An 11,013-nucleotide genomic window follows, 5' to 3' on the forward strand; every position below is an offset into this window, starting at 1 on the left:
CTCCAGAACCAAAATGGACACGATCTGAGAGGAAGTTTGAGTTTTCCGTTCATCAGATTGAAATAACAACTTTGCAATCAGAGGTGGGCCCACAAGATTACGTAGATAAGGTTGGGGTTTTGAAAGCAGTGTGCTTATGTATGAATATAGCTTCCATGGCTGATCTAAGTATTTTTCATTGTCCTTTTAGACAAATTTGGTTCATGCATTTGTGATCTCGACACAAACTCACCCACTATTACAAGCAAATTCAAGAAGGAAGTTTGTGATCTTCCTATCAAAAACACACTTAGAATTTGACACATCTTTAGAAGGGTTTGCGAACAACATAACCAATCCACAAGGTGTTCATGAATTCAATCGGGTTTTTACATCTTCTCAACTAGAGTACAATTTTTAAAACCATCCCCTTTCAAGGTTTGGTGTTGTATGAGTTGGTGTTATATGGTTGTCTTCTTATCCTTAAGACGCAGCGGAATCAAAACCAAGTCACTAAGTGGGAGCGAAGTACGACTACAAGAGAGGTTGGGCACATCCAGGGAGGAAAAGAATGTAGTGAAAAAAACAATTCCAAAAGATTATTGTTTTTTGCTGTCAACCAAATCTTTACGAATTGTAGCAAGCCTTTGAATCGCTAATCTTGCTAAGAACCTCCAAGGATGGCTTCGTATGTTAGTGTGAGCTATGAAATCTGCAAATAATGGTGTTGCACAAAGCCCTACAAGAGGCCAATATAGACTTCAAAGGTCTATGGCAGCAAGATCTTCCAGAAGATGAAATCTCTCACAAACACGAATCCATTCCTTCGCCCAAAAATGACTGATACAACAGGTTAAAATTGGAAACCCCAGCTACATTCTAAATTGCATTGAGGAAGAACCATAACAGTTTATATGTAATCCTTGACGAGCAAAACCAGTTCGCCACCCATTTCCGAGCAAACGATTAAACAGCTTCAAAAAACATGTCACACAGTCATTACGTGTATGAATTCGGTCCCTTACAAGTTCGAAGTTTGGGAAAGGCTTGCCTCAGTTTGGCGTAGAACCAGTTGAGAATCCAACTTAACCAGTTGAACGAGAAGAAAAACCAGTAAAACATTGAATAAACTAGTATAAAAATTCTGTAAAATAGCAAAGTTCTATTGGTGATTCGGTTTGCATTCAACGGGGAGGAAGCCAGCCGTTCAGGACAAAAGACCTTCGCGAGTTTCAAAGAGGTTCCCTGAAGTTCAGCACTTGCATTTCTATCCCTTGTCAGGGGCAGACAAACATATCCTAGCATTGAAGTGAAACAAAACAGGCTAGCAACAGTTTTGAGAAGCAGAACTCTCTACACAATGTGCAGCCCTACATGAAAGGATCCCATACTTAGAGATAGGCATAAGGCGTTGGCTTAAAATCTACCAACATTCATCAAGTTACCTTCAACAAACAAAGAAACAGCTCCTCTAAACAGAATTTGTCAATATGACTTCACAAAACTACAAACCTAGCTATTGCCATTGTTAATGAAGAGAAGAAGCCATAGATTAGGGCTAATCGCCCCCCATGAGATCAATCCATCACTATGATTGTAGAGAACCCACAAGGAAAAGATCATGAACTGGTTGGTACATACATACGACGCCGATGTGCTCTCTCTCTCTCTCTCTCTCTCTCTCTCTCTCTCTCTCTCTCTCTCTCTCTCTCTCTCAAACACACACACACACAGACACACATGCAGATATCAATGATCAATTAACTTTCATGTCAAAAGAATTACAATGCTGAGGAGAGAGGGAGTAAGGTGACACTCACTCCCCTTTAGCAAATGCATCAGCAGGGAATGTTTTGGAGATACCTCCATACGTCTTGAATTTGAGCTTGTCTTCATCAATGAGAGAAACATCGCCCACAGGTGCCCAAAGGAGGAGCTCTCTGGCATGGACTCCGGAGACAGAGTGAAGGCGGTTGGGGGAGATATAGGCGCGCACCTCTGTGCCGAAGCTGACAGTGCGACGAATGCGATGAAAAAAATGGCGGGTCGGTTTTTTCTGGCGGATCCAGACAAGGCCCGACTTCTTATCGAAGCCACAGTCGACGACATTCTCCATCGGGAGCAAGCCGCCAGGAAGGCCCATAGCTTCGAGCAGGTCCGACGCGTTTCGGAAGCAGACGTCATGGCCTTCCAGGGTCAGAGAGCCGTCGGGCACCTCGTCCAACGATCTGAAGCTCACCTCGTTCTGCTTCAGCGCCATGGCTTCTCCTCTGCTGACTTCTAACCCACCTAACAATGCCCAATTTTATACACTAGCTAAGATGTGACAACCTAGAAGCGCACCCTTTCCATGAGAGAGAGAGAGAGAGAGAGAGGGAGAGAGAGGATCGATCCGAGTTTTGAACTCAAGACGTTTCATTACTCACGAGGCTCTCACCAAGAGGATGAGATACTTTATAAAGAGGGTGATGTGTGCTTTTGAATTACCACGTAGTTGCTTTTGGAAAACAATCGAAGTTAAAAACAAGTGAAAGGGTCACGATGGCTTTCGAAAACAATAAGAAAGTGATAAATTTGTTAGGTTGAATTAAACGGGTATCAGTGTTTGGGAAAGGATTGCCTCAACTTAATCTTGAGCCGATTGAAAATCAAAACTAGCTAGCTGCAAACCATGGTAAACGGAAGAGAAAGTCATCCAAAAATTTTGCAAATCTCAAAATTTTTACTAGTATTTTCGATTTTCTTCTTTGTGAGGAGGAAACTCGATCACCAGCCGCTTAATAAAAGAGACTTTTTCAAACGCTAATACTGACTAGAATCAAGCTATAAAATGCAAGAAATGTAAAGCCATATGAAGTTGTGAAATGAAAGGTGAAATAAAAAGAACTAATTAATATATGTGTGTGTATAGAATTTATTAGAATTATGTAAGGTGAAGCTTCACTTAAGCATTCTAAAACAATAGAATACAAAAGAAAACATATGTGTGTGTGTGTGTAAAATTTATTAAAATTATGCAAGATGAAGCTTCACTTTATCATTCTAAAACAACAAAATGCAAGAAAAGTAAAGACATGTCACGATATGAAATGAAAGGTAGGTTTTCAGCATACACTGAAAACAATGAGAGTCTCCCTAACCCAAGACAACACTAAGGGTTTCTTTTAGAGAGCCAAAAAGCATATAGAACTCCTTTCTGTGCTTTTCTAAAATAAAAATTGTGAAATTTGAGCTAATTTTCATCTTTTTCCACTATCTTCCTTACATTTGAGGTGGAATATCTCTTTTTCCTCTTGCTCAGACTATATACTAGTGTTTGGGAAAAGTGTGTCTGTAGAATGCACCTACTCATTATTAAATTTACCTCTTCATTAAAAATTAAAAGGCACCTACTCATTTTTAAATTTACCTCTTCATTAAAAATTAAAAGGTGTTCTTAGTGGCTTCAAAAAATTGAAAAGGTCAAAAACTCAAAGATTCCAAAACATCCAAAAAACCTAGATTTACTGTAATCCCACCTACAAATGGTGGGATCACACTAACCTACATAGAGGAGTCCTACCGATTTGATTTCATGACCTTACATAGTGCAAGGAAATTCTAAAGAGAAGGAAATGCTAAAAGAAAGGTAATGGAGAAGGAATGCACTCGACCACTTCTTTTATATGGAGACGAAATGTCTTTTGACTTTCCATTTTAACTAGTATGTGACCCGCGCGTTGTTGCAGCCAAGGAAACAATGCCTCATAGGGCTATCTTCTCTTCCAAGTGGAACACTATCAATACTCTCTTTCTACATGTAGAACCTATCTCATTTATGAAAGTGATGCATGACACAACGTCTTAATAGATGCTGCAAAGCATTCTTTGATACCAAGATTGGAAGCTTCTCATAGACATTATTTTTCATGAGGTGCTAACCCTTGTTTAATAAACTTAGGAGTGCTCTAATTCTATTGGGGGGTGTGTGTGTGTGTGTGTGTGTCAAAAGAGAGAGAGAGAGAGAGAGAGAGAGAGAGATTACTCCTTTTGGTCTACCTTGATCTAGCAATGCTATCAAGCTTGATTATAGAGATTAGATAAGTTAGCATGGTGTAAAGACATGAAAGCTAAGAGAAGTCAATGTAATAGTAATTTTATTTTTTAATGAATGGAGTGGGTCTAGAATTGGTTTCAATGATAGGAACGCAGTTGGATTCAATGTCTCTGCTCCACTCTCTTACTTGCTTCTATCCTTGTACGTATGTATGGATGTATGTATACATATATATCTATATGTACAAATAGTACACACAGCCACACACACACACACACACACATATATATATATATATATATATATATATATATATATATATATATATATATATATATATATATATATATATGTTTGAAGCGAAGATTTGTCACATAGGTCTTGTGATATGTTCCAATTATGTCTATATGTACACATAGAGCGTGCGCGCGCGCGCACACACACACACACACAAAGGCTTGGGAAACATTTTTGTGGACTCGTCTTTGGAACCTTTTCTCATGTATATAAGCTGACTAACTCTAAATTTGAGGGGGATAATCTCACTACAAATCTCATATTATAACTAAAAATTCCATAATTTGGATTGGCTTGAGAACCTTCTTGCCCAAATTGACCCGGCCATTTTTCATTTTGAACAAACTTTGGATAAAGCGAACCTATCTTTTTCCGAGCCCTCACACACACACACACACGCGCACGCGCACCCACGCATACACATATATATATGCTTGAAGGAAAGATTTGTCACATAGGTCTTGAGGCATCTTGCTATTGTTCCAATACAGTAACTATGACATTTAAAGTTTCTATGCTTCCCTCGTCCCCCCCCCCCAAAAAAAAAAAAAAAAAAAACCCTCTAGTTGAAGTGACGATCCCAGGTGGACATTTAAAAAGGAGAAGCGAACTTCTTTTTCTCATTTGTTTGAAAAGAAAAGTATACATGGCTATGATTGGTCTGCATCTCTCTCTCTCTCTCTCTCTCTCTCTCTCTCTCTCTCTATACCATCGGATAGATCTTTGAGATCTCATTGGATGTTCCTACAACATTTTAATTTCTCCTTTTATCAGAACGTGTGTATACGTGTGAGTGAGTGTGTGTGTGTGTGTGTGTGTGTGTGTGTGTGTATGTGTGATTCTCCTTTTATCAAAACGTGTGTGTACATGTGTCTGTGTGTGTGTGTGTGTGTGAGAGAGAGAGAGAGAGAGAGAGAGAGAAGATGAAACAAAAATAACTTTATTCTTACGCATGTTGTGAGATATATCTTTTGGGATCATTCCGATGGCATTAAAAACCTTTTTTCTTCTCTCTCTCTCTCTCTCTCTCTCTCTCTCTCTCTCTCTCCTCCTTCTCCTTCTCCTCCTCCCCATAGATATTCACTTTTATTGAAAACTTGTCTTGTAAATTTTAAAGTCACTTTAAATTGTTCCTACACGCAAACATTTTGTTATGTCTTCCTCTCTCGTTCTGCGTCATTTGTTGGACTTTGCATTTCAACACATTAAATACAACAACTAAAAATTGTCCCCCCCCCCCCCCCCCCCCCCCCCCCCTCTCTCTCTCGTTGATTTTAAATTGTGACCCTTGTTTGCCAAAATTTAAGGAATTTATAAGTTTTTAAGCATGGCCCACATGTTAACTCTTAAAAATAAAAAGAACAAAATATCCAAGAATTGATAAAAGGTCCATCAACTGGGAAATTTCTCTACCAATTTGGGGAGTTAATGTGAGGGTTGGTCTTTGTCGGGCATTTAATCTATTTTCTACGGGTGAAAAACTTTAGCTATCCTTTTAAAAATATATTAATGTCAAAAAATAATATCTTGAAAATTTGAAAAGTGCATGAGCTCAACGGTAAAATCTTTCTTTCTCTCTCTCCCCCTCATAAATGTACATGTGTATGCACACACGCAATGTGATGGTCTCTCTCTCTCTCTCTCTCTCTCTCACACACACACACACACACATATACAAGCAATGCGGTGGTCTCTCTCTCTCTCTCTCTCTCTCTCTCTCTCTCTCTCTCTCATGGTCAACAATGTGGATAACGACCCCCTGTATTTGCATGTCATGCATGTCCTCAAAGCGAGACAGTCCCAAGTCGACGTTAGGCGAGCTTTTTCCTTTTTCTCAAGCTCTTTAAAAAAATAGATATTTTCAAAATTTTCTAAAACATCAATATTGGTCTGAAAAAAAGCCCTTTAAAAGATAAAATCAAATATATCTTCAAAAATTATATTTTCATTAAATAAATTTTTTTTTACTAAATTTTTTTTTTTTGGGTTATATCTTCAAAAAGTAAATTCGCATCAAGTAACAAAATCTCCACTAAAGTTATCTCGTTTTTGTTATGTGCAATCAAACTTCAACATTTATTTTATGTAGAATACAAAGTCTTTTGATTTTACATTTGAAAAGGCTTGTCAGTTTGTTTTGTAAAGTGTTTTTTGAAATGAACCAGGGAATGATACGTGGACACCCTCTCATTCCTTGAAAATTTTAAGCTGTATTATAAAGAGTATAGATGGGCTTTTCATTTCCTATGACTTTTCATTTTCATGGGGCTTTTAGTTTTCTATACTTACCCTTCATCTATGCATTTGAAATGTTTTGAAAGAATTTTTATTTTTTGAGATTGGGAGCCCTACTAGAGTACGAGATAAGAAAACCTACAAATCTTTTTTGTTGATGCCTTCAATTATAGTCGATTTACATGTAAAATTGTATTGTATATTGTAAATACAACCGCTTTAAAAAAATATTGGCACATATTGGCAAGCACGTTAGAAAAAACAAATAGTCCAGAGATTCCTTTTTGTTCTCTCACCCCCTCGAGAGCCTGGCCTTCCCCCTCCCCCCACCTTCCTCTGCACCTGCTCTCCCCACCTCACTTAGTCTTGCCCCTCGTACCCTCCCCATTTCATCTCACCTCGTATGATCTCGATACCCATGAGCAGCACCTTGTCACCCCCCTCCCCGTTTCATAGCCTAACTAACTCTTTTTAACAAATTGTATCAACGTTGATGCTTCTTTTAATTCTTTTGCTACTCCCTTGACCCTGCGTGCCCCATCTTTGCTTCTTTCCCTCTCCCTCCCTCCGTCTACAACCCCAAATTACCACGTTCATCAAGCGATCTTGCAATGCTATCAAACCATGGGTTTGTTCCCACTCTGTTAGGCTACTTGGCACTAGGCTTCCCTAAGTATGCTTTCACCTCAACATTGAGCATGTCTGCTTGCATGGTTGCATAAGAGGCGAATGGCACAGAGAGCGTGAAGGAGATAAGGGTATGATTGAGGGAAGGCAAAGAAGATGGGAGTGAATATAGATGCAGAAGGGCAGAGAGAGAAAGATAGAGAGAGAGAGAGAGAGCCATGCCGCCATGCAAACTTGAGTCAATATCGGCAATATCAACCTTTTTTGGAGAGTGAGGATTACAAGGATTTTGTAGAGCTATCGTGCGAGGATCTCGCTAGATTCTATGTTTTTTTATTTTTTTTACGATCGTGGTCAGATACTCTTAAGGAAGAGAAATAAAAAAAGAAAGATATACTAACCCCTACAAAAGGCCAATGTGACCTATTAGTTTAGACAAATACCAAATCAAAGATGAGTGAACATTAGAGAAAATTTGCAAAAGTATTTGGAGCTAATAAATGATTGAAATCCTCCCATATAGAAATAATCATGTTCTAATGTGTCAGAGAATCTAGAATTTATTGGAAACACATCGAAATTAAATTAGCTTCGGAGATTCCTAGAAATTTTCATCTCCAAAAGCCACACAAATTGTTAGATCAAAGCAAAGACTTTATCGGTTGCTCCAAATGTTCCATTGTTGTTAAGGAAAGCGATGTTCTTTCCTCCTTCTTTGAACCTTTTAAGTTTGTGTAACCTCTTCCATGCCATATAGCTTCTTCATTTACCTCTTCTCTTTACCTCCTTGGGTGGTGATTCTTTGTTCTTCTTATAAGAAGATGGTGACGACAAAGAGGAAGAAGAAGAAGAATGAGAGCATGGTGACTGCTGCTAACGACTTCCTCCTCTTCTTGGGAGGACTAGGTGACCGCTTTGCCTGCCGCTTTCTTGGGGTTGCATCACTTTTAGAGGTAATGGGGATGTCACTTTCATACATCTCCCTTGAAAGTGCTTGATGCATGGCTTCTTCTTGAATAGTTGGCCTTGGAGGTCCTTCGTATTTTCTCCTTATTACCCAAAGATATTCCTCATTTCTTGGAGGTCTCGCTAGGGGTTACTTGGAGAAACTTGAAGAGCTTGTATTCGGCTTTGAGCCTCTGCTTGCAATGTAGGGTTTCCCATAGCTTCCTGAATCTTGCTAACAACATATTTGACAAAAATTTTACCATCATTAGTGGTTACACCACGAAATTATCAATATTAATCATATTCGCTTGATTAGATCTCCCCAATCTCAAAGATATCAAAATTCTTTCAAAACATATTAAGTGTCATAAAATCTAATATCTAACCAACCCAAATGATTTTCTCATATTAAATTGATCATTTAATGTGGGAGAATAAACGGAAACAAGGGTTAAGATATAGGCATGTGCTTATAGATCTATCTCAACAAGGGGCCAATGGTAAAGGGGCCCAAATGAGAGATGGTATATCAAAGAGCAAGGCTAACCAATGGAGCATAAGACCTTAGAGTTAGCTTCATTGAAGACCTTCAATAGTTAGTGTAAAAGTCCTTTGACCTTAGGTAAGCTAGGGCCGAGCTTGAGGTGGGAACCCGGTCTAAGCACGAGGTGCTTGAGGTGCCTGATGACTGAGATGCTTGAGGTGCTTGATGATTGAGATGCTTCAGGTGCCTAATGACTAAGATACTTGAGATGCTAGGGTTGTACTTGAGGTGAGAACGCAGCCCAAGCTTGAAGTGCTTAAGGGCCAAGCTTGTGGTGGGAACTGAGCCTAAGCTTGAGGGGCTTGAGGTATCAAAAAGTCAAGATCCAATCCCTACAAGGAGGGGGCAAGCCCTACATGAGGGGGGATGAGAGAGAACACAGACTCACACTCACACTCACACAAGGCATTCCTAGTATAAAGAAAGCAAAGGGGACACGTCAAGTTTCTCCTCATGGTGTGCTTGAAGCCTATTAATTGGCCACCCAAGGGGTCCAATGATAATTTAGGAGATTTACTTACTTGTCTTTGAATTTATCAAGTACTCTCTCTCTCAAAGGGGAAAGGGGAACACTTGTCCCAAGGCTATCCTTGCTGCTTGTAATGCCTCCTGCTTGTGAGATTGGCCAGGCCTGGAGGGGTCCAATGAGCTTCAAGCATGAGCTGCAAGGGGGGGTCGACCAAAGAAAGCTAGGGGGTTGCTTAGGGGATATACTCTCCCACACACACTCTCATTGTGCATTGTGCAAGTGCAAGAGCTCTGTTAACCCTCACGGCTCACAGACACCCTATCACCTACGAGACGGACGTTGTAACCTACGATGGACATTGTATTATTTATTTGGTAGAGTCAGGTACCGGGCTTGTCGGTCCAATAGGAAAAGGGTAAGAGTGATCGCCGATGAGAGGCGCACTTTAACTGGGACATTCAAGGGATTAGTTGGCTAAGCATGGGCGCCCAAGTGTGAAGGGGGTGAGCTCATATAAAAGCCAACTAAACCTAAAATTCACTCATTCTCTCATTTGTGCAATAGAAGAGTGCCCTTGCTCCATCTCCATCTCCATCTTCTTCTTCTTCACCTCCTTGTGTGTGTGTGTATGTGAGAGAGAGAGAGAGAGAGTGTGTGTGTGGGCGATCGAGCATTACGAAGGCACGACGGCAGTGAAGCGGTTGAGCACGGCGTAGCGGCGTCTCCTTCTTCTTCGCGGCGAGGAATCCTCCACGGCAGGAGCATAGAGCGGTGAGTGACACACCATTGCCCTCTTTTGAGCTTACTAGTTAAGCTAGTTGTGTGCTTGGAGCCGTCTGTGGCTCGCACACAGTGTTAGGCAAGTCCCTTGCTTCGACAGTGCGACAAGGAGCGCACATTTTTGGCACCGCTTCCGGGGACTCGCCCTGCACTAAGCCCAAGAGGCACTTTGTGCTTCTTCTATGAGTTGTTTGTAATAGGAAAGAAGAGGAAGAGGAAGAGGAATGAGTTATTTTTCTGCAAGTTGTTAATTTCTGTATTGTCTGCAAGTTCTATGATTTCTGCATAATCTTGTGTTTTCTGTTTGCACACAGTCTTTGCACAATTAGTAGTCATTAGCTTGTTCGCAGTGAATGAGTAAGGAGGTAGACAGCAATTTCTGTTTGCACACAGTCTGTACACAGTTTTCTGTTAAGGTTTGCCTGCACACAGTCTTTGCACAGTAAGGTAGTGAGAGAGGAAGTAGGTGGACAGTTAGCTCATTGTCAGTAAGCAGTTAGCAGAGTGGTTAACAGATTAGTTAGTGGTTAGCAGCACTGTTAGTAAGTAGATAAGGTAGTGAGCTGTGAGCTGTTGACAGAGACGTTAGGTAGGTGTTGACAGTGTGTGTGTGTGTGTGTGTGAGGGAATGAGAGCATGTGGGGCCAGTCCTCCACTCTCCTCCCTTCTCTTCCCACTTGCACCCTTAGACTTTCTAATTTGAGCCTAGTTCCCTACTAGAAATTGACGGTTTTAGGGATTCCGAGGGCATAAAGTGACCAAACGGAGGGCTGTAAAGCACGGCACGTCCCTCTGACCGAGACGCTCGTTTTGAGCTATCATACGTTCTATTCTATAGCTGGGTCAGAAAAAAGGGACCAAAAAATCAACAAAAAAAAAAAAAACTTGGGTTGAAAAACACCCAAAAATACTAGGTGAGCAGCCTTCACGGGCACTCACTGACACTTCTAGGGGATCAAAGTCATATGAACTGTCTCTCTCGCAAGCGTCAGGGCATGAGCCAATGAAGATAAAGCCAATCGTGAAAGAGCAAACGATATCTGAGATGACTTTGGCAGATCTCACCAAGGCCATCCAATAAATCCTTAGGGGTAATCG

General features: G+C 40.5%; 1 protein-coding gene across 1 annotated transcript; it reads right to left on the minus strand.

The window, feature by feature from the left end:
- Window positions 1-1,724: 1,724 nt before the first annotated feature.
- LOC147427065 (uncharacterized) lies at window positions 1,725-2,275 on the minus strand. The gene has a single exon (XM_086498392.1). The coding sequence runs from the start codon at window positions 2,237-2,239 to the stop codon at window positions 1,796-1,798; it is 444 nt and encodes a 147-aa protein (XP_086354518.1). The 5' UTR covers window positions 2,240-2,275; the 3' UTR covers window positions 1,725-1,795.
- Window positions 2,276-11,013: the final 8,738 nt, after the last annotated feature.

The sequence above is a fragment of the Adiantum capillus-veneris genome, chromosome 24, assembly GCF_014529385.1.
Source record: "Adiantum capillus-veneris isolate H3 chromosome 24, ASM1452938v2, whole genome shotgun sequence".
In the NCBI taxonomy this organism is placed as follows: Eukaryota; Viridiplantae; Streptophyta; class Polypodiopsida; order Polypodiales; family Pteridaceae; genus Adiantum; species Adiantum capillus-veneris.